Source organism: Argentina silus, assembly GCF_951799395.1.
Source record: "Argentina silus genome assembly, chromosome: 15".
Lineage (NCBI taxonomy): Eukaryota > Metazoa > Chordata > Actinopteri > Argentiniformes > Argentinidae > Argentina > Argentina silus.
Window position 1 is genome coordinate 16,413,076 of NC_139669.1, and position 23,810 is coordinate 16,436,885.

Below are 23,810 nucleotides of genomic sequence, written 5' to 3' on the forward strand. Positions count from 1 at the left end.
GTGGCTACCTAGGGTAAGGGAGGAAAATAGGATGCATTCACAATGTATTGGAACACAGCCCCAAGAAACAAGTGTTCTCAAGCTTCATGTTTCCCGTCTGTGTTTTCCAGTCATTGACGGAGTCATTAGCTGATAGAGCTGACGGTGTTCCTCTGAGTGACCTGTATCAGCCTTCGCTGCAGCTCTCTGGAGCGGTACCCATACACCAGTGGTATGAGTGATATCCCCAGGTTATACGTAGTGGTCATTGCTATATCCAATTCATCACAGTAAAGATTGAGGGGGAGCAGGTAACTGTCAAGCAGCACAGGCACTGAGTAGAACAGCAATTGGGTAGCCTGGAGGCCCAGGGTCACCCCTGCTCGCTGTGAACACAGCATACCCCGCATATCCCAGCACAGGAGGAAGACGCACCCCAGGGTGGTAAGGTAGCAGCCCAGTACCACCACGGTCCAGAACACCATCAAGGCCGAGTGGTCCGGCAGACAGGGGGCGAGGATGAACGACTGGCATCGCGGAAGGGAGGCGTTGACCTCCATGCTGCTCAGAGCCATACACATAGCCACAACGCTGAGCAGGACTGAGAAGGTCCAGATCAGTCCCACTGCTAGTCTCTGTCTGCGGGGGTAGACCAGGAGGCCATAGTGCAGGGGCCACTTGATGGCCACAAGGCGATCCAAGGCTAAAGACGTGCTAAGGAGGAGGTCCACCTGTAGCAAGAACATCACAGTGATGAGCCTGAGAGGTTCTACATGGAGGAGCCCGGAAACGGTTCAGTGGGCTAATAGTCAACAAGCACAAAAGGTCCTTGCATCTACTCTGTTGGCCTTTGCAGATGTGAAGGAACAACATACAGTAGGCGTGAGCAATACAGCATATATACAGTGCCCTCCATCGTACAGTTTCGATTTGAAATCAAACAATTACTATCGGGTTATCGTAGAGATTCTCTGCTTTAATTCAGTGGGTTTTGTTTTCAGATTGAGTTCACCATTTACAAAGTACAACATTTTAAACATACTCCCCCTCATATTTCAGGGCTCCAAACTGTTGGAGTACAGAGCTAAATGAAGACAAAATGCTTCCTCTTTCCAATACTTATGGAGGGCACTGAAGCTTACACATTTTCAGTTCCAGACGTGTTAACACTGATGGAATAAGGGCAGGCACTAGGGGTTGTTTCTGGTCTGAGCCCTGGTTTGGTGTAACCCACCATGGAGCAGGCGTGCTGGGCAGCACGAAACACCAGACACTGAGCTATGGGCAAACCCTGCCAGGAGGTGAGAAGGGCATTCTTGGCGACCATGAGCAGCAGCTAAAAATCAGAGTAGTGAAGGTCATTCAGAATACACTTTAATATAATGGGATTTACAAGTACTTACACACTTAGTATAATACATGTGATTGTGATCCACAGAATGATAAACAATAAAATCAACTCTTAGTAGGTCTCAAATCCCTTCACATTGTACAGAGCGGGGAGCTCATTCTTCCATCCATCTCCACTGTGTAACACGTACCTGGAGAGAGTCGCAGCAGAGGAGGTGTGTGAGGATGAAGAAGCGTGTGTGTATGAGGAGGGACGGGAAGCGGGTGATGGCCAGGAGAAGAGGGATGCTCAACACAGTGTTGAGGGTGCAGCTCACACACAGAGTGGTCAGCTTGACCAGGTAGTAGAGATGCGAGTCCATCTGAGTCAGGGCTTCAAGAGCCGTCACGTTACAGGTGGTCCCCATGACTACGTCTGGAACAGAAGGGCTATTTCAATGTCAAAACGTGGTCTATTTGGTCCATATTCCACACCATGTACTGCAAGAGGAAACATATGCTCCATTTGAGTTACTCAAATCATTTAACACCAGTGGCATATGTTGTTATAACCCAATGAGTCATATGCTGTGACTAAGTCTTACAAATAATGATGAGTCAGTCACGACCGTCAAACCCAAATGAAACCTTTCAGCATATAATGCATTCAAATATCACATTCGGCTCAAGCCAATGACGTCCACACTCACCTCCAGATCTGTCTTGGCCCTTTCCTCTGAAATGATCAGCTTTTAAAATGAAAAGTACTTTCAGTTATTACTTCAAATGCATATTGCTGCAAGCACGTACAGTAGAATCTAAGCTCAGCCTAGTCATATCCATCTGAAGATGTCAGTGATATGTCCTCTCTGAGTAGGCTGGGAACAGCTCGCCCATATACCTTTCTCACCCTGTCACCCCCACAACCCTCTGACTGTCCCAGAACCACAGCAGCAAGTACTGAGTCAATAGTTTGTTTCTGTTATCAAGGATTACATTCGCCTATTCACATCACTGTCAATATTTGTCTGATAGCACATACGGCAGGCGTAAGGGAATAGTCGTAGCAAATATAAAAAATAATATTTTCAGGATTTTCCTGTTTTGTTTCCAAATGGGTCGAACAAACCATGCTCAGAATATGTAAACATTCCTGAGATAAAACGCTGACATATTGAAATGTAAAATCTTTATTCAAAAACAACACTTATCAACAAAACACAGAAATGATACATCAACATTAAGACGAACATTAAAAAAAAATCAAGCAACATTTCTCTTGTATGTATTTATAATGTTGCTTCACCTGCCAGCTTGGTACCATATGAACATTCAAGAAAAACATAGAAATATATATACAAATACATTTAAAAAAGACAGACTACCCTCTTTCAAGAAAGACAAATGTTGGTCACAAAACATGTTCACATCTCAAGAGTAATAATGCAGTGAATAATCCAAACAATTAATCACATTCAATCTCATTTCACACACAGGCTTGATACCAGCATACAGTACATACATGACTGATTCCCATTTATTGTTATCGGTTGTACATAGTAATGACAGATGTAAGGCTCCAGTTAAAACGGTCAGGAATAACATTGTTAATCCATCAAAGCTGCCTCTGTCCCTGAAAATCTGATTTATTCAATGAGGTATTGAAGAGGGAAGCAGTTAGAAGTAGTATTGTCATAATAAATCACTAATAAGACACCTCTCCTCCCTTTCACAGCACAGTTGGGAAATCGCTTTCACCTATCGAGTCATAATGAGATCAGTGATTTCATGGAGTGAATGTTTGGATCTCAGCTCTGGCTGAGGCGAGTCTTCGTTGCAAAGTCTGCGCTGAGTTTACGCATCACATCTCCGTGGCTCTGACCTACCAGTTCCTGACGCACGGTCCCAAAGTTCTCTTTGACAAATGTGGCAAAGGGGGTGGGAGCCCGGGGCTTGGCAGGGGTGAGCAGGACCAGCTGACCGGTGCAGAGGGCACAGACAAACCTCTGTGTGTCTAGAGACTTGGAGTGACGCCCGATCCTGTGGAGAGGAAGAAATGACGCAGGTTAGAGTTCAGCCTTGACGCAGCTTATACTAACTAGCAGGTTAGGTACGATCTGGAAGGCGATGCCTAATACTGGACCTGGTAAGATAAGAAAGACTTTAGTAAGTTTATACCTAGATAGCTATAGTTGTAATTGCTACACCAACACAGCAAACAAAATACTTCAAGTGTCGATGAGAAATCCTTAAGCATAACACCTATTCCAGTCGGGTTGCTAAAATTGGAAGGAAGGAACCTCATCCTGGAATGGAAGATTCCTTAAACCCCCAAGTTTGTGAAACTTGATGGAAAAGTACAGGCGGACTTGACGTACGTGTTCTTGCAGCGGTTGCACTGATACTGGAATTTGTAGTTGATGTCGTAGCTGTGGCAGCGGGTGACCATGGGCAGCTCGGGGTGCGCCAGCGTGGCCTTGCGAGCGTAGATCTTCCAGAAGGGTCCGTGGCCGTCCCTCACTCCGTTTATCAGCCAGGTGGCCGCATGGCACATCTCATGGACCAGCGTGTCCCGCAGCCGGTCTGAAGTGGCAGGGAGAGAGGGAGGAAGGGAGATGGTGAGCGAGAGAGAGAGAGAGAGATGGAACGGATGTTAGAAAGGAGTAGAGATGGTATGGTAGAGAGATGGGATATAGGAGACTTTAAACACAGGGTTCATACATACATGCATAATATTGATACATTCAAGGATTTGATTTTAATGATAGGTCATCTAATTAAACTCATTTCATGACATGGTCCTTTTACCAGCAAAGTCCAGCATGTACAGTACCTGCAGAGTCGCAGACCTTCTCCGACAGATCTATCCGGGCGTATCGGTTACCGCCCCCTCGCTCCTGGCCTGTGATGCAGTACCCAGCTGTCTTCCTCAACTTCTTATTCCAAGTGAGTGACATGTTGGTGGGGAGCTGAGGCAGAGGGAGACAGAACACATGAGCCGTTGTGAAGGTTGACAAACTTGCAGTGTGTATATGTGTAGCGTTTGTGCGCGCGCGTTCACCTTGCTGTCAAAGACACTCGTATTGTAGAGCTGGTAGAGTTTGCTGGTGAGGTCCTCTTTGGTGTGCTTGAAGTTGCGACTGTAGCTGGACAGAGACTGGAGGAAGCAGCCTGGGGTCTTACACACCACAACTCTGAGGGAAATAGAAAACACTTTCAATGAATATCCTGCAGATATTATGTCATCATTTGAATTAGATGTTGTTTGGTAGACTCAACATTGATGTATTGATATGTTAGCAGGAAAGATGATGACCCTGTACCTGGAGATGAGGCTGGGTCTGGGCTCTGTCTGGGAGATTTGGGGTCTGGTGACGGGGGGCTTCACTGGGGTCTTCATATCTAATGGTGTTCTCCCAACCGGCCGAGGGCTCGTCTGTTTCGGAGCCTTGGGCCGCGGAACTGACAGAAGGGGTTTCTGAGTGGACCCTGGATTCACATAGCAGCACATGGGTACATTCAACTAAAAATCTTAAAGTAACAGCAAGAAATTACAAATGAATGGCCCGGTAAGGAGCCTAGGTGTATCCAATCGTGAGGGAAATATGTAGTGTTACCTGTAGTGTCATGTTTGGGTGTGAGTGTTGTGCTGCTGATTTTGTTCTTCTTCAGTCTGTCCAGTAAGGACAGGAACTCCTCCTCTGAGGAGGCAGAGTCCTCCAGCTTAAACAGGGCTGAATAGGTGCGATGTGAGGGAGCAGAGGAGGGGTTGGGGGCCGAGGGGAAGGGAAAAGGGGAAGCAACGAAGGTGGGGAGGGGAGAGGGGGAGGGGGAGGGGGAGGGAGAGATGTCCTCTTGGTCACTTTCCGGAGCTTTGACCTTGTTCGTCTGTGACGGCTTCTGACGCACTGGATGACGAGTCCTCCACGTGCTCTTCATCACAATCCCATTTTCCTCATCACTGTCGCTGAGGAAGACGGGAGAATCACACTGAGACAGAGGTCTTCTCACTGGGGGCTGGGCGGCCGGAGGCTTGGGGGTCTTAAAAACTGGAAGACAGTAAAGACAGAGTCGTTCCTTTGAGTAACATCCTTTAACTCCGTCTATCGCAAACAACTAGCCAACTGTGGCACTTCTACACAGCAAGAGCTTTACTCCAAGGTCTAGGAAGCTTATAGTATGTTAAGTATGTGGACAATCGGGGTTACCTTTAGAGGTTGGGGGTTTCTTCTTCTCAAAGACAAAGTCATCATCAGAGGAAAGGCTGTCCACGATGAACTTTTTGAGGCTGAGGGCAAAACACAAGCTAAATGTGAATGCTAAACAAACAAACAGTAAAGATCATCAACATGTCATTGTGAATGGAGCTGAAACCACAGAATCAACAACCCAGACCGCACCTGTCTTCACTGACGCTCCCGCTGCCACTCCCCGCTGCAGTCTTCAGCTTAGGCTTGGACTTGGGTGTTTTCACACGGTTCAAGACTATGGCATGAAAAGAGACGCAAAAAAAAGTGAGTAAAGAGAATGTGAAGGGAAAATAGACTTATGTTCAAGGACTGACCAAATCACATGCCGTTTTGACAATATGCAGCAGTACTGCCCAGAATAGTTTATCATTATAAAAACATGACTACCCCAAAATCCAGAAGGCTAAGCCCAGTACTCACAGCTCTCAAAGCTGCCATCACTGTCAGAGCTCACCACAAGGACTGGCTCACTAGAGAGGACACAACCAGATACACAACATCTACTTTTGTTTAAAAGAGATAGCAGGTAAACACAACATTGGGATCAGTTAAGGCAAGACATTGATTACAAGCCCCTTGTATAATACAGGTAAAATTCAAAACAACTTTATCATTCCTACCTGACTTTCTTAGAAGCATTGCGTGGTTTCCGCACAGACGCTTTGGGTGTAGCCTTCTCCAAAAGAACTACAGAGAAGAAGAGAGCATCATTCAGTAGAGATTAAACTAATGTTCACTTACATTTACATTAAATTTGAGACATTTAGCAGATGCCTTTATCCAAAGCGACTTACAACAAACACATTTGTCTAAGTAAGTGAATCATCTATCCATCAGTCATCATAACAAAAACAAATCTATGCTAGGACCAGGGGCTATTGGCAGTCACAATGCTAGAAGAAGGAAGAATTATTATTATTATTTTTTTAACAGTAGAGAAAACATACAGGGGGGTAGTGGGGATGTTCAAAATCATTTACAAATTGTCATTAACATCAAATACATGTCCATGCAGCAATACTCTCGTACACCGCTCTTACTTACACTGGTCAAAATCATCATCACTGGACTCAACCAAGACCTTGGTCCTGTAGTTATTGGCCTTGGAGAGCTGGTTCTCCTTCCCAGAGCCACCGTCGCTGTCTGAGAGGTGGAGCTGGACAGGGGTAGGGAAGCCCAGAGCACGGCCGGAGCGGTCACCACCGACGGCTGGACGACGAGTCTTACTGATGCTTCTTAGAAGCTGGAAGGAATGGAAAAGCATCCATCAAAACCCTAAGCCGTGATTATCTGTGTTTACTAACCTCTTTACTGTTACTCTCGTTCCAAACTCTATCACTGCTTTGTATCATGAAGTGCAAAGAAGAAACTGAATTATGGAATCATGAATGAAAGGACCCGAGATACGAAAACAAACCTCATCCTCGGCTGTCTCCAGTCCTCCATCCTTCTCTGCCCATCCCAGTTTTTCAGCAACTCTCTGAAACAATCTGTGTGTGTCTCCATCCATGCTGCTCTCTTTCTTTCTCTCTATCTGCAGGAAGACAAGGCTATTTAAAGTATAAAGAACACTGAAGACATGCCCGGGCACCGCAGAGCCCGTTTACTAGCTAGCGACATTTGACAAGGTAAACAAGACGAAGCGAGCGCAGTTATGGCTTAGCAATTTTAAATCCATGAGGTTGATTCCTAATACGTCCTTGACTAATTTATGAGGAGAATCGTATAACACATACGTTAGATAGCTGTTTACATTGGGAAGTAACTGGCCAGCTAACTTCAGCTAGCCATCTGACGAGAGTTGACAGGTTAGGGAAGCTGCTGCTCGCATACATGACTTGTGAACAGCACGTTTCACATGTAGAAGTTACCTAATCGTAGACTTCTCTTACTTTTGATGGACACCATACTTTCTATTCGGGACATAACATTACCTGTGCTGAGGCTGTTCGCACTGTTTCGGTGTGGCCGCTAGTCAGCGACCAAGGCACAAATTCAAAACTGGCGGACCGGATGCTGTTCTTTAGAGCAAAGCAAACAAGCCCGGACGCTTTCTGATGACGTAGTCGTCTCTAGGGAAAGGGCAGCCATGTTGTCGGCCTTCAGGGCTGACTGGTCGGTGGAGAGTTCTCTCCATCTCTCTCATATATGCCATTTAGCTGACGCTTTTAGCCAAAGCGACTTACATTGCAGTGAGTGCATACATTTCAGTATATATATGGGCCCAGCGGGAATCAAACCCACAACCTAAGCGTTGTTAGCGCCGTGCTCTACCAAGTGAGCCACAGAGGACCTCTCCTCATGACAGAACAGCTTAGGATCCGCTGAGCCACGTACACTATTCTATCTTAACGGCTCTATTAGGATCCGTCTATGCTAATTATCAGTTTGTCTGTGCACATGGGAAACTCCATTTGCATCGGAGTTAGTCAGAAGTTGTATGGTGTTGTTCATTACATCTATCATATCCAATATCCAAGGACAGAAATGTGTTAAATAAGTAAGCGCAGGACAAAGCAATGGGCTGTATGATTCACTCCACTAAGAAGCCCCCACACATGGGTTATCATCATCAAACTGGCCAGTCATTAATTTCCTTAGATACTGAAAAGCATAGCAAGAGGAAACCAACATTCCACAAGATGTGCCATATTTCTTTCTTTATTTCAACAGATGTAGTTAGAGCCTTGCAGTATACCATTGATAGAGCATAAATAAAACGGTTCATAGAAAGACAACAGTACAAAACAAAAAACTGCTTATAAAATACTTACCTAGGCCGTTCCTGGTTTGAGTGATTAAATCAATCATTAAGTGGGTCAAAAGCTAGGGTGAAATACAGGCCCTTTCCAATGAGTACTGACAAGAAACTCCTCTGTCCAGTTTGTCCACACGGTTTGGTCTTTACAAGTATATAGCGTGACATCTAAGGACAAAAGCCATTGAGAGCATTTTTTTTTTCTTTTTTACATTGACACATGACAAAATCCTTAAAAGTTGGCATTTGGTGGGGGGGGGGGAATTATGATCTCTTAATCCCAATCAATCTTATGCATCTACTCTATTTCCTGCAAGAGTTACCAATAGCGTAAAGACGAAAAACAACAGTAGTAGTTGCAAACTAAAAAGACAGAATGTTTTACATATGCAAGTTAAAGCTGATTAAACTTTAGTCAGATAGTTGTATCATTCATGGAGCAACATTGTCCCTTTTATACTCTTCCAATTGAATTACACGTAGATCAGAAACCTGATGGGAGGCTGGGGGACTCTTAAACCCCTGACACATCCCACTCACACAGAAAAGAAAGGAAAAGCCACTGGTAGTTTCTAGGCGTCAGAGGGAAGGGGGGCATTCCTCCTTTTCTCACACCCAGTATTGATGCTGTGGTGGGGAGGGGAGGGAAAAGAGTCTCAGGTGAAGAACCACGGTCGTCAAGGCTCTCCGTCTGGCTCAGGGACACATGTGATGATGAGCATGATTTGGGAGTGGTGGGGGATGGGGGTTAGGCCTGCAGGCTCCACAACAGACAGAGTCCCAGTGACAGTGGAGGGAGGGATTGAGGGGAGGCCGGAGGGCTAGGGCTCAAACTGGGGGTAAAAGGATCTCAAGCTTAGGCGCTTTCACTATCCTGGCGGTGTTGGGGTTTGACAGGGTTGTCAGAGGTAAGGGAGGGGAGGGGAGGGGTGGGGTGGCGTGCACAGAGCGTCCGGTTGTCAGATTCAGGCGCTTTCACTGCTCTCAAGGGGCTGGAGGTTGATCAGGTGCTCTGGCTTGCCCCCGCTGGCATGGTGCTCCCACATCTGCACGTAGAGCTTCTCCAGGTCCATGGTGTACTGCTTGGTGTTGAAGAGAGGGCTGCAGATACGCTGCTTCCAAACGCGGGATCGGATCATCTTCAGGCTGGAGGACAAGTCAGGAGGTTAGAGCCACAAGAAACAAAAAAAAGACTGGACAATCATTTTCTTTCAGTGACGGAAAAAAAAAGAAAAGTGAAAGAAGAGAAAGTAACTTGACTGAGGGAGAGAAGAGGAAGAATCTGACAAAAGGAGAGGAAAAGGGGGAGGAAGGGAAAGAAGAATGTTAGTCAGATGGGATTCTTACTATTCCATGTCGGAGCCCAGTTTGACGGCCACATCCTCGTAGTCCTGGCGGCTGTTGGCGATGAGCTCTGGACAGCCCAGACACTTGAGCTGGGAGGCGGCCACTCGCGAGGCCAGGGTCTCACCTGTACGGGCAGAGTTGTCATTTAAAGACCGACCTGTCGTTCAAAGGCAAGGGTTATTAAAGCAGACAGGACATATGGTACATTCAAACAGGTGGCATTCATTTTCATACTTGGTGGATAATACACGACAAATCTGATGGATGACAAAAAGACAAGGCGCCCAAAAGCCCAAGCATCCAAAAAACATCACACAATGCGCTGGTAGGTGCAAACAGCTCCAAATGTAACAAGACAACCCGGCGAGTCTGCGGTCGGCTCTCACCTGGCATGGTGACCATGGGTGTGCCGGCCCAGAGGACGTCCATGCCCGTGGTGTGGCCGTTGCACAGCGGGGTGTCCAGGCAGACGTCGGCCAGCTGGCCCCTCCTCACGTGCTCCTCCTTGGGCGCCACGGGGGAGAAGATGATGCGGGAGGCAGGGAGGCCCATGTTCACGGCGTACTGCTGGATGTTGGGCTCGCCCACGGCGGGGAAACGGAGCAGCCACAGCACGCTGTTGGGGACACGCTTCAGGATCTGGAGACAGCAGCAGAAGAAGAAAGAAAGAAGAGATCAGCACAGATGTAATAATCGGAAATAAAAAGCTAACCCAATCAAATTGGGGGAGGAGGTAAAGTATTCATTTGCCTGAAGTGCTACAAGGATCAACTAAGGGATAAAAGGTCAGATGGGTGGAGCTTACGTTGGCCCACATCTGCAGGGTGGGAGGGTCGATCTTGTACAGCTGGTTGAAGTTACAGTAGACGATGGAGTCCTCGGGGAGGCCGTACTGGGAGCGGGTGGTCACCACGATGGTGCGAGGCACCTCCTCCCCGGTGGCCGCTTTGTTGTTGATCTGACAGAAGAGAAGAGGGGAGTTTAATGACGGACACACACGCACACACACACACCATTTGCTAAGGGGCTGAGAGGAAAAGGCAAGTGTGTGATGACAGTGAGTTTCTCCCCCCCAACACCACATATTCCAACCCACCTGTGCCACATCAGAGCAGTGAAATGTTATTGTTTTTTTATTATGACTTCGTTGCACTGTTGAGGAGCTAGCTTGCCCAAAAGCATTTCATTGTACAGTCTACGGCTGTATTTTGTGTATGACAAATACGCTTTGATCGTCTGCTCTGGTGGCTGAGGTTTGTTGCCCAGGTGACGGGTGAAAAACAAAAACACACTTCTGAAGTGGAGACCACAGTTAATCCCGTTGTGCTTGTGGATTTCTATCAGATAAGGCCATACCTGCAGGGCAACAGCCCCAGACACTACAACCTCCTCCACTGTGAATATCTGAAACAGATCAGCATGATAATGTAATTACCCTGCTTATAGTAATTACCCAGGGTAATTACCCTGCTTATAGGATGACTTGGCTGGGCCTTTGGTTTAGAAGGGGGAATACAGTCTAGAAGAGGACTAGGGAGGCTGTTGGTATTCGTGTTTGTTTATACCTGTGTGGTAGCCAGGCCGTTGCTGACGGTGAAGCCGTTGATGGTGACCTGGATCTGTCCCTGGTTGATCATGTTGATGATGGCTTCGGCTGCTGTGTTCATGGGGATGACAGGCATGGACAGGGCTCCGTTGGCGTCTGCTGCCTCCTGGCTGTCACACTTCATCTGGAGAGAGAGAGAGAGAGAGATCACAAATCAGCCACAGAGAAACTGTCTCCCATCACCTTTAGTGTTCATCATTTTGATCTTAAATCGACCCTGAAATGACCAAATACAAACCTTGCATTTGACTCACCTTCACTATCTTGACATCAGGCAGGCTGTCCAGGAAGGCCTTCAGATCAATGCCATTCAGCACAATGCGGTTGTCAAAGATGTGTCCGTTCGACTTGAAGTCAATAACCGCCTTTTTCTGTTGAGCATAACAGCACAAGAATAGATTCCATCAAAAAGCTCAGAATATACATTTACTCCTTAAGGTGAAATAGTAAAAAATCACCAGTTTGACTTGACAATGAAAAAATGCATCGAAAAACAAGACAAGTGGAGGAGATTGAATGACATGCCATCCAATGTCTTACCTTGAGGTGAGGGAACATGTTGGCATGGTCTCCAATGAAGAAGGTGTTGGGCATGTACGCCAGTTTCTCAGAGTACTGCTCAGCCACCTCGATGGGGGAAGTCTCCTTGTCAGACACGATGTAGTCCATGAAGGGGGCACCGCTGGTCCCTGGGTAGCCCAACCACATAGTCTGATGGGGAGGGGACACAGACGACAGGTTAGCGCTCAGCTCTGGTCTTAGGCGTTACAATAAACAAAAGGTTAACATGTTGCATTGCTGTATCCGATCCATGATTGGGTTTTCTGTCCACGGTTTACTTGGCGGCCTGTTCCTGCGTCACAAGCTGTTACGAGGCGTCCGTGCCTGCGTCAATGTGTGTGCGTCTACCTGGATGGGGGCTGGGCGCAGGGCGAACAGCTCGTTGCGGGCTCCTTTGGTGTAACCGTTCATGTTGACCAGGATGTGAAGTCCATCCTGGTGGATGCGGTCGGCAGCCTTCCCGTTGCAGGGGATCTGAGACAGAGGAAAGGGGGGGGGAGATGATCAGAGACGCAGGGAGAGAAATAATAGAGGAATCGGTGAATGTGATCGGAAGCACCATCTCCTGTTAGAGCCTCAGAGTGTGGAGTCAGCCCCTAGTCCGAGACGAGGAGATTCCACTCCTCCATCTCTGTACGCTCACCTGGGAGAGGTCTGTGAAGTGATGGGCCTCCGCTACCACTTTCACGCGGAAGTTGGTGCTGTCGTCAGGGCTGAGGGCGTAGCAGAACACCTGGGGAGAGGAACCGTCAACCATGACAATCAAACAGCAGCAGCACGACCTTACACATCTACTTCTATTGGAAAAGCGGTATCGTGACAGCTGAGCTTCAATCGTACGGTCACTACAACAACAGCAAGAGCCGCACACCTCAAACTTCTCAGAGTTGTGCATGCCGGGGATGGACTGCATCAAGTGGGAGGTGGGGTGGTTCCCGAAGTCAGAGCTGACGTAGCCCACGCGCAGACGGCCCCCGCTGGCCTTCAGGTCCTTGGGGTGCTCGTAGGCAGGCTTGTGCAGGGCGTTGATCTGTGGAAAACACACAGGGAGGTTAGACAACACACACACACAGCAAGCAGGAGAAAGATAACGGTCGCGTATTAACATAAATCATCTAGATCTGCGCATCACCTCATTCCTCAGCTTCAAATCATCTCACGGGAACTAGGTTCTCCAAGCAGACCCGAATAGTAACCTTCATCCACAATCCAACGAAAACTAACCCCGACCCAAACTTAACCCCGTCTTAAACCAAACCAACCCGTAATCGGGGGGCCTTAGCCGTAACCCTTTCAGGCCACCCAACCAAACCGCCACCGACCATCACCGTCCAAGCCATAAAAAAGTAGGACTGTACTTGCTTTCATCATTGCCTGTACCTTGTCCAGACAGAGGTTGCCGTGGCGTTCGGCGATGGCCTTGCGGTAGACGTGGGAGAGCGGGTACAGCATGCTGTGGTGAGGGTGCACGGAGGGCAGCCGGTTCTTGTCCAGCTGGTCCGCCACGATGCTCACCAGCTTCTTCATTCGCTCGTCGTAGTCCGTCCAGTCGCATACAATCTGGGGGGGGGGGTTGACAAATGTATGATTACTTCCCCATGTCGGAATAATTAATCTCCAGTTTTTGGCCCTGTGTGTGTGTGTGTGTGTGTGTGTGTGTGTGTGTGTGAAGGAGTGAAGTATGTGTGTGGCTACCTGCAGGCAGTGGGCCAGGTTACAGTAGGCATCAGGGAAGTCAGGCTTCAGCTTCAGGGCCGTGCGGTAAGACGCAATGGCCTCAGGGATATTACCAGAATCCTGGGGGGGAGAACACAATTAATTGGATGAAGATAGACATAAGCGGATAGTACGGTACAAGCTGTATGTCTGTGTCGGTGGGTGGCTGGGAGGGGAGGGTAGGGTACCTTGTGTATAGAGGCCAGGTTGCTGTGAGCGTCAGCAAAGGCTGGGTTGATCTGGATGGCACGGGTGTAGCACTGCAGGGCTCCCTGCACGTCCTGCATCTCCTTCAGAGTGTTGCCCATGTTGGAGTAGGCGTCCGCAAACGTGGGGCTGATTCTGGAGGGGGGGGGGGGGGGGCGACACGAGACGGCCGACTCGGTGTCAACGCAAAGACCTAATCGACTAGATAATATCTCAGTAGTGCAGAAAGAGGCCCTAAAGGGCCGCTGTCTGCTGGTTGTCCGTCCTAGTCTTTAAACCAGCGACGGATGCGGACCTAAGGTGTATTGGGGGAGGAGGGCTGATGTGTTCTAACCTGATGGCCTCCTTGTAGTGCATGAGGGCCTCTGCCAGCTTCCCCTGCTGCTGCAGGACACTGGCCAGGTTAGAGTGGGCCGCGGCAAACTCCGGGAACACCTAACACACACACACACACACACTCAGTATATACAATACAACGCCAACACCAAATACTGTAAAAATGCAGTATTGGGCCATAGTTGCCTCTAGGGCTAGTGGTCCTCTCCTCTCACCTCCAGGGCTTTCCGGTAGAGCTGGACAGCATCCTCGATGTTGCCCTGCTCTCGTTTGATGTTGGCCAGGTTGTTGAGGGAGTCGGCATGGGTAGGGCACAGCCGCAGGGCTGTGTTATAGCACTCCTCCGCCTCCGACACCTGAGGGAGGGACGGGCATGATACAAAAGGGTTAAAGAACACAGCCACTCACAGCCACCTGGAAACATGCAATCTTACTCCTTTTTAAAAAAACAAAAAAACATTTGAAAGCTAAACTTGAGGTCATTAAGATCAGAAATGTGTTTCTAGATGGTGTAACACCAATGCCCAAATAGACATCTCCATGACTTAAGGCCTGAATGTGAACATGTCATCATGCAAAACACCTCCACCTTCACCGTCTCTGTTCTGGATGTATGGAAAAGACGCTCAAACATCTCCTACACAGCGCCAAGGGAGGCGAGGCATGCAACGGAATCGCAGACAAAAACGACTGCGGCCGCGGGACTGGCGTGCGTCTCGCAGTGGCAGTAGGGATGCAGGTACGGAGTCGTCTTTGCGGACACACACACACACCGTGTACTTCCTTACATTGCCCTTCTCCTTCAGGGCGTTGGCAAGGTTGCAGTAGGCGTCGGGGAAGTGGGGCTGCAGTTCGATGGCGCGGCGGTAAGTGTCGATGGCCAGGTCGACGAGGCCCTGCTCGTAGTAGACGCAGGCCAGGTTGCCGTGGACGACGGCGTGGTTGGGGCTCAGGCTGAGGGCGCGCAGGTACCCCGCCACAGCTCTGCCACACACACAGTCACACAACGTTACGTGATCAACTACAAACCAGCACCATGTCGACAAAGGCTCCCGCTGACTTCCATGTTTCAAGTATGACAAGAAAAACACCTGGATATTTTAAGCACAGACACAGTTGTCTCTGTGTGCTTGTTCTTCCAACAATGGCAATTAACTTGGTCAGGGCGTCTCCACTATAAACAAGCTCTGACTCACGTGGGAACAGACACAGATTGTGAACGCATGAATCAGGGAGTGTCTGTTTTGACACGGGCCATTCCAGAGAGGATTCTCACTCACCTGTCAAAGATGCGAGCTTCTTTCAGAACATTGCCCAAATTGATGTAGGCGTCAAGAAAGTTTGGATCCAAAGTTACAGCCTGAAAATAGAACACCCAACATGTCATCAAAAAGGGACCAAAACACTCATCAAGGAAAAGACAGGAACATAACGAGAATCCACACTCGGTCCTCACACGTCTTTTGGGGTTAACATACGTTTTCTTGCTCATCTTCCAAGACCACCAGTAAAACTACACCGAGATGTACCGACTTACCTTTTCGAAGTGATGAATGGCCAACCATATCTCTCCCTGGGCGTTGAAAACACAACCCAGGTTGCTCCAAGCCACCGCAAAGTTGGGCTGAGTCTCGATTGCTTTCAGGTAGCAAGCCTTGAAAGGGTTAATAATGAAAACCAGAGAAGAGAAAGAGGTGGGGGGGGGGGGGTAGAGCAGGTGTGTGGAGGGGGGGGGAGGGGTTGTAAAATAAAATAACAAATAACAAATAGAAGATTGAGAATAAAAAAAAAAAAAAAAAGGAAGAAAAGAAAACAAAAAGGAAAAGGAAGCAGAATTAGTGACCGCTCTCCACAAAAGCAAAAAGTGAGTCTGCAGCATGGGCTTGCTTGCGCTGAACTCTGCCGCGCTAAGCTGCTTTGCTTTTTCCTACGCTGCGCAGATCCGACCAGCACCCACACGCAGACCGACATGCTACAGTTAAGGCCTCGTTGTCACACAACATGAGGGGGGCACCCCCCCCCCCTGAGACCACCTACTATGGCCTCAAAACTGCTGCTTAGAATCCATAATAACCCGCTACTGCCTATTGATATGGTATAGATATGGTCCGATTCAGGTTCCTTAGATACTGAAGTCTGCTACTTCTGTCGGCTGTCTAGGACAGGAGACCGTGCCGTGTCTTTCACAAACCTAGAATGCCGATTGCTGCGTGCAGATGGAAGTCCCTGTAATGCGTGCGCGAAAAGCCACGCGGGCGCCCAGGTGTGTTGAGCACCGGGCCGCCTCCGCTTGCGCCGACCCTGCTGCTTAGCAGTGGTCGTTTTGGTTCGCCGCTGACTCTGGCTGAGTGAGCTGGCTGCAGACCCAGAACCCCGGGAGAACCCCTGCTGCTCCAGACTGCCACACTCTCTGGACCCAAACTCTCAGGACCAACAGTGGGGGAGGGGGATACCGCCAAAGGCTAGGGGCCGTTTTGGAGATGTGAGGGACATCAGGACATCAGCCAATCGTGTCCAATGCCCTCCAAGGAGAATAGTAGAGCTACCATGGCCCATGAGGGCAATGGAGAGAGGATATTGGGAGGATGTGTGCATTATGAGAGCCAATCGGGTCCTGTTTGAGGCGAGGGGGAGGGTGCTGGGTGCCAGGCTGGCAGTGGGCCGGGGGAGGTCTGCAGCCGCAGGCCAGAGGGAGAGGGGGGGGCAGGGGGAGCTTGCTTGCGCGTGACGCCATTTTTGGCCGCTTGGAGGGTTTCGCTGCGCAGCCCCTGCGCTACTGCAGACTCACAGCGCATCATCTGCATCATCAGCAGAACGCCACAACTCCAAATCAAGAAGGAAAAGAAACAACAAACAAATTCAACAGGACAAAAATAACCAACAAGTAAGAGTTAGAGGGTTCTTACTTTTTTTCATTTTTCTCGCTTTAATATTGCTTCCAATCCATGTTTCTTTTTAAATGTATTACAAACTTGGCCGTTGTTATGTTAAAGATACTTAAAGGAATGCTTACTGTACTTTTGTCTTTTTTTTTTTTTTTTGTTAACGCTTTTTTCTTGTTTTGCTCTTCCAAGGAAGCCACAAGAGCTCAGGCATGGAGGGAGTTGAAGGTGTTTTTTCCTTTTGTTGCCAGTTACAAACCCGTTACCATATTTTTGGACTTTTGGACTCAGAGGGGCGGCCGCAGCTGGCTGGAAGAAGAGGAGAGGACTGATGCTGCCCTAGTGTTCCTGTTCCCGCCAGGCACCTACGCAGGAATAGTGTCACCCACCTGAAACCTTCTAAATAACAATATCAGTCGTGGAAAAAACCAAGAGAGACAAAATAAGAAAACACGAGCGTTAGTAAAAGTTTCGCAAACAATACATTTGTTTTTTTCTCATATGGAAATAAAAAGTATTTAAAATAATTTAAAAAATAAATGAAAAAAAAACACTAAAATACTTAAAACAACTTGCTCTTAGTTTTTCACTCATGCAATGTGCAGAATGTTTTTTTTTCCAAGAACAAATGGATGTTCCAAAGGGGACAGGGAGGGAAGAAAGGCTTTGATGTAATCTATCAATTAGTATGATATAGTATGCCTATTGCTATGGTAACTAAGAGAAAGGAGGGAGGCTAACTGGCTTGATCTTCCCCAAATGAACTGATCACATTTCTCTGGGAATAATATATCATAGCATACTTGGAGAGAAAAGGGAGGAAGTAATAATCATCGCTTTTCTTTTGCATTTTTATTCCTTTTTCCAAAAGGTTTTAGATACTTTTCTTTATCTTGTCCTTCTCTCCTGAGTCCTGGCCAATGGGTGGGAAGAAAAGCCTGGGGTTTAATGATTTATATCAAGAAGCCCTCCACAGCTCTGAAATAAAGAGGTCATCGCTTTTGCTGTGCGTGCGTGTTTCTCTCTCTCTCAGCGACTGACGCGGCTGGTGGAATGTCGATTGTGAACTGTCTGCCTGGCGCAGCTTGGGCCATTCAACAGGCTTTTGGACAGGGGAGATGGAACCCTTACCCACTCTACAAGACCGCAGGGGAGTGAGAGATTAGATAAACAGTCGGGTGCAGTTGGCATTATTTGCTATATTGGGGGGGGTGAAGATATGAAGACAGCACTGTTGGAGCCTCTTTTGGGCGTAGCTGGAAGGTCAGGAAGACAGCTCTGAGCGCGCACACTCCACCGGGCCTTAGCAAGCGCGCGGGGGGGTGGAGCGACAGAGCAGGGGGGGCTGGCAGCTCCCTGGCGCTCCTCCCCACTCCTCCCCCCTCTGGCACCAAATAAGATGGCCTGGAACCAGCATGGAGACGACACCACAGCTCCAGTTTTCACCCAACCCACGGGTAGACACAGCCTACACAATACCTAAGGAGCCACGGTACGGATGGCTTGAAGTTGATAAATAAAGGGGGCAGAGGGCATTCTAGAAGATACCAGAGTAGCAAATCTGCGGGGCAGTAAGTGTTACCTGGGGAGAACTAGATGGGGTTGTGGGTTCTTCAAATCAAAACATTGGAGTAATGTGGTTTGGTTAGAGGCCATCTTATCTTTTGCACTGCATAGATAAACTAACTTCATCAGTTCATTTCTTCTTCAAAGACCGAGCCAGCAATATCCCTCCAAAACCAGCTTTTATCAGTGTCTGAGTCACGTTTCAAAATTAACATTGTATCACTACCAATTTGAGAAGCCCAGCCTTTCTTCCTGTGGGGGGGAGGGGCTGACCTGGGGTCAAAGGTCAGGATGAAACAAACAGCGTTGGTGGCGAAGAAAGAAAGCAAGGGGTTGGGGGGTGAAGGTGGAGAGAATGGAGATCCCTCTATTCTAGCTATGGTCAAAGGAAAAGTATAGCGTTTTCTGCAAAGTCTTTGAGACAAAAGGGAGGGGTTCAAAAAAAATGCAAAAAGCATTAGCCGTTTATTAGCCTCAAGAGGAAAAAATTAGGGGGGGGAAATCAGGACAGCCCATTGGTTCTGATAAGAACATAGGATGGGGGGTTATTCTACTCTTTCCTGTACAAAGGAAGGAAAGGGAGAGACTGATGCCTCTGTTCTTTACCTGGCTGAGGGGCTGATAGGCCTTCGAGGCCTGCCCAAAGCCAGGGTGAGTGGAGATAAGGGGCCAGGGTAGCAGAGGGGGGAGGAAGGCATGGGTAGAGAATCACACTCATGTGAATGAGTTTACCCTAGAGGCTGAGGAGGAGGGGGGGGGGCCTCAGGAATACTGAGAAACAAAAACATCTATAAATAAACCAAAGTACAAAAGAAAAAAATCAAATCAAATTTAAAAAAAATCAAAAAGTGGTGCAAGTGTCGACACACTGAGACATACCTTAGCCTCTTCCAAGCGCCCGAGGGCTTTGAGTAAGTTGCCCAAGTCGCTGCGCACACAATACAGATCCTGAAATAAAAGATACACACAGATGAAATAAGACATCCACATACCTAATTCTTTCAGATTTGCGAGGGGTCTTCAAGAAATGTCTAGCTATGGGGTTTCCGACAACTATTTTGGGACTAGAGCGAGTGATTGGCTCAGCATGAACTCTGCCTCTGTTAGGGGGGGTCAGACTATGGTGTGGGGTCACTCACCGGGTTGTACTGCAGAGCAGACACGTAAGCCTGCACGGCCCCCTCCATGTCCCCCGCCGCCACCAGAGCTGCTGCCAGGTTGATGTATCCATCGATGAAGTCAGGCTTCAGTCGGAGGGCATGGCGGTAATGCTCTATGGCCTCCTGTAGCTGCCCGCGCTCCTTGTAGACGTTCCCCAGGTTGGAGTAGGCCTCTGCCAGCATGGGGTTCTGCTTGATGGCCAGGGTGCTGAAGTGAGCAGACCTGTGGGGCCAGAGTGAAGGGAGGCGGACTGTCACCAGTCTGATAGGGTAGCTAGCTGTGCTAGAGAGATGCGGCTTAGAAAAACAAAACCGTTTTAGCAAGTTTCAGCACGCCAGCTGGTGTAGGTTCAGTTTTGCAAGCTGGTGAGATAAATGCTAGTGTGTTTTAAGGCGAGGGTCACCTTCTTTTGAGTAGGCCTAAGTATAGTTTTGACCTACCTACACAATATCACCAAAGCTACAATAAACTGTTAGACTAAAGCAAAACTACCCGCAAAGTTTGTCTAATATCGTCCCAAACCAAGAGCACCACAGAATAAACCAACACCTTCACCACAACACCTGTGGAAAGAGAAAAATCGCCACCACCACTGCAAAAGAAGGAGTGATTTTCAAGAACACACAAGGGAGAAAAGAGATATCAGAACATGTAAAAAAGAGGGAAAGACGGACAGACAAAACAATCCTTGCAGCAGTCAGCCACTGCATCCATTCTCCACCATCCCCACCACCAGAACTGTGTGCAGTGCAGTGCAGTCACAGCGGGCCCAGTATTGTCTATGCTCCGGGGCGGCCCATGGTGAGCTCTGGGGCCTCCCCCCCCCCACCTCACCTGTCGAGCCTGCGGCACTGGAAGTGGATGGAGGACAGCAGCAGCAGCACACCAGTGTTGTCGGGCTCCTGCCTCCACAGCTGCATGCAATGGCGCTCTGCCGCCTCAAAGTCACCAGACTGATATTCCCGGTGCGCCAGCTCGGCCAACCCTTGGAAGGAAAGCATACGTTTTGTCGGTTCTGGAGCACCAACACAACCCAAGGAGGGGGGAAACAACACGTTAGATGTGATGGAATGTGACAGACAACAAATAAATGAGAGAAGATAGAACTCAGGAAAATCATAATTGTTTGATCTTTACTAGATAAATGTTGTTGGATGTGAGATGTCAGTGTCGCCATGAACTGCCCGTCATCCTAGGCGTTGTGATTGAGACATGTGGACAGCAGCTAATCTTGCATCCCTTACAGGTCAGAATTAATAACACCGTTTACTTGATATCAGGTGAACAAATGGACTATTTCAGGAACTGAAATGGTTTCTTATAAACAAATGGGTTCGGTTGGCTTCTTCGTGGCATGATCACGAAATTGAAGGGTGTGAGACCGCGTAAAACAACTGATACTGATGGAATGGAGTGATGAGTGGAGACAAGGCAGTTAATGAATGAGGCCACTTCGCCTTGGATGAGCCAAAATGTAATGTAAGAGAGAAAGAACGCAGAGATACGGGTCTAAAAATGAGCTGGAGCTAATGTCGCCTAACAAAATGTCTCAGGGCAGCACTCGTTATAGGAACACTGCGGTGTCTGACGAAAACAGTCGTTCGGACGAAGCCATGCACCCATCTAGTTGTCTAGCTAACCAGCTACATTCATGATACATTCGTTGTTCTTATGATTCTGTGTCAACTAGATAAACCAACATAGGGAATGTATAAAACTCTCCATCTATAGGTACACGTATATCGTTAATCACACACCATCTTGGCTAACCACTGGTGATTGCATAACATGTTATGATTACATGTCTGGCCCGACCATATATCTTTGTTGACCAGCTAGCAAGCTACCGAGTCGAATAAGCATGGTGGTGGTGGTGCTGCAAATCATGCCGGTTAGCGCGGGCTCTACCTGTGCTGTCAGCCACGTTTCCCACTGAGCTCGCCATCTCCTCGGTCTTCGAGTCCTGCACGGTGGTCGTCAGTGTGTAGTTTGAGAAGGTCCACTTTCAGAAAACGGTCGATTATGCGTCGCTATGTCGACGTGATCGCGGCGGCTGCTAGCTAGCTAAGGCTGTTATGCTAACCCACAGCGTCAAGCTAGCCAAGATGAATGTCACGCACTTCAACGATGGCAGACGACGGCTTGTCTAGTCCAGGCGATTTAGCCTTCTTCCAATATATACGGTCATCTAGCCGTTAACAGACGAAACGGTGCCGTAAACTACGATTCACAGTTAATCTCTCCAAATTCAAATTCATGAAACGTTGGTTTCCTTCTTAACAAAGCTACTGTCCAGCTATAAAATGGCGAATAAGGTTGGGACTTATTTTTTGGACAGAAAATAGTCCCGAAAAAAAGAATGAATCTTAGAAACTCTTCCCCAAATCCAATGATTATATGTGTGTTATGATCCCTATGATAGGAAACACCGATTCACTGTTCAGAAATGCTAAAAACCTATCGTCTCAGAATCAGTTTGTCAACATGTGTTATGTGCTGTGCGGATGAAGACACTGTCGCAGTGGATGTGTATCGTGAGACACGGTAGAGAGATGGTAGAAATGCGGCCTCTGACATCACTCCTCCGTGCACTGCGGCAAATCGGAAGGAGGGAAATGAAGGAGACTCTCGAAAACACTCGTTGCGCACAACCGACAGGGGGCAGTCTCCACAAACCTTTTATTCTACCATCGTACAGACATGTCTGGAGACAAATGGGCTGTATTTGCAGAATATTGGTTGATAGTATTTATTTTTTTAATGTGTTGTTATTTGTAAGACACATAGTTAAGTTATCCAATATAATCTTGTACTGTTCCTTGTTTATGTGCGTTATCATTTGTAAAATGTGATAATTGCTCGTCTGACACTTTGGCCCACTTCAAATACCATAAACTATATTATTTGTTTCAATGACAAGATAACCAAAGTTTACAAATAGCTCTTAAATCAATTTTGCATGATAGAGCTGATATGTTTTCAACTATAAGTGCAAGCACTTTGACTCCACCATTAGGCCTAGGCTACCCATTCCTGTATCCATCCTTGCTCTTTACCATGTAAATTAAAAGCCAGGGAAGCAAACAGACCCTGATCATTACACTCCCCACCTTTCCCCCCAGCCTCTTCAGCTGATTGACATGTCTAAAGAGTCTCTAAAGGATGTGGCCTATGATGCGAGAGTCATTAACTTCCCATTCTACCCTGAAGACAGTGAAAAGGGGGCCGTAGTGCTCCGCACCCTCTTTTTTCCCAGCGCCCCTCAATGGGAAAAGGGTTGACATCATTGCCCATGTTGGATTTGCTCTGTGTGCTCAAAGCATGCACAGGGGTCCAGGGTTTCTGTGCATTTCCCCCTTCCCTTCCTGCTTTCATCCTCTGTGCCGCTTGGCGGTCGCCTAGTGCAGGGAATGATGTCATGGGCAGTGTCTGTGGCGATTGCATCTGACATGCTTTATCTTTGTGCAAGCTATCAGAGTGGACAGTCTCCTACCAAAGGGTCAGTGGCTGATGTCCTCAACAGACGCTGCTTTCACACAGACCCCAGACTATTTTAGGAAACACGTGAGAGTATGAGGGACTGTCACTCCCTCTATAATCTGGGCTGTGTCCCTCATAAAGTTCTGAGGCCATAAAGGTGATGTCTGGTGGATTGTTGTGGAGTTTGGAGGATTGTTGGTTTGTTCTTTAATTACTGGACCAGAACATTCTGCCATCTCATGGGGAACCAGAATTATTTCAGCTCATTTATTTTAGGATAAGGTCCAGTTTGAGCTTATTGGCCCACATATCCACGATGCCAATGATGCCGAGTTCATGATGCCAACGTTGAAATTCCAATTATTTCATATCTGGGTTCTTTAAGGTCATTCTCCAGTGAGTCTGAGTAAGCATGGCTACCGTCGTGTTGGAATTAGAAATGTTTTATGTGCCAGCAGAAACTCCTCCTGCACTTATTATTATCAATGGACACAGCCCACAACTGCTCAAACCTATTTGCCGAGATTGTATTTTCATTGTCAGGTGACACACACCCTTCTACATTTCTGGAGAACTGATTAGGATTCCACCGACAAAGACAAGAGTCTGAAGAATTGTTGGTACTTCCCAGG

The 23,810-nt window shown here is 47.8% G+C and overlaps 2 protein-coding genes across 12 annotated transcripts; both read right to left on the reverse strand.

The window, feature by feature from the left end:
* Positions 1-2,610: 2,610 nt before the first annotated feature.
* gcna (germ cell nuclear acidic peptidase) lies at positions 2,611-7,075 on the reverse strand. The gene is made up of 12 exons (XM_083686052.1): positions 6,976-7,075; positions 6,603-6,801; positions 6,179-6,245; positions 5,979-6,028; positions 5,709-5,793; positions 5,517-5,596; positions 4,926-5,357; positions 4,632-4,797; positions 4,370-4,502; positions 4,142-4,277; positions 3,687-3,891; positions 2,611-3,348 (listed from the first exon to the last, which is right to left on the reverse strand). The coding sequence occupies exons 1-12, from the start codon at positions 7,066-7,068 to the stop codon at positions 3,117-3,119; spliced, it is 1,878 nt and encodes a 625-aa protein (XP_083542178.1). The 5' UTR covers positions 7,069-7,075; the 3' UTR covers positions 2,611-3,116.
* Positions 7,076-8,203: 1,128 nt separating this feature from the next.
* LOC310816246 (UDP-N-acetylglucosamine--peptide N-acetylglucosaminyltransferase 110 kDa subunit) lies at positions 8,204-22,000 on the reverse strand. 11 transcript variants are annotated; one of them, XM_083686331.1, is made up of 22 exons: positions 21,607-22,000; positions 20,533-20,683; positions 19,677-19,920; positions 19,417-19,485; positions 15,627-15,743; positions 15,370-15,449; positions 14,878-15,073; positions 14,305-14,445; positions 14,088-14,188; positions 13,735-13,888; positions 13,526-13,627; positions 13,211-13,390; positions 12,702-12,860; positions 12,474-12,563; positions 12,179-12,304; positions 11,810-11,980; positions 11,524-11,640; positions 11,229-11,393; positions 10,469-10,621; positions 10,050-10,302; positions 9,664-9,787; positions 8,204-9,462 (listed from the first exon to the last, which is right to left on the reverse strand). In XM_083686331.1, the coding sequence occupies exons 1-22, from the start codon at positions 21,641-21,643 to the stop codon at positions 9,282-9,284; spliced, it is 3,111 nt and encodes a 1,036-aa protein (XP_083542457.1). In that variant the 5' UTR covers positions 21,644-22,000; the 3' UTR covers positions 8,204-9,281. The 11 variants fall into 11 exon arrangements, with proteins under 11 accessions (XP_083542457.1, XP_083542465.1, XP_083542461.1 ...); XM_083686339.1 differs by having other exon boundaries at positions 9,664-9,820; XM_083686335.1 differs by having other exon boundaries at positions 9,664-9,820; positions 13,193-13,390; positions 14,863-15,073.
* Between the last annotated feature and the right edge of the window lie 1,810 nt (positions 22,001-23,810).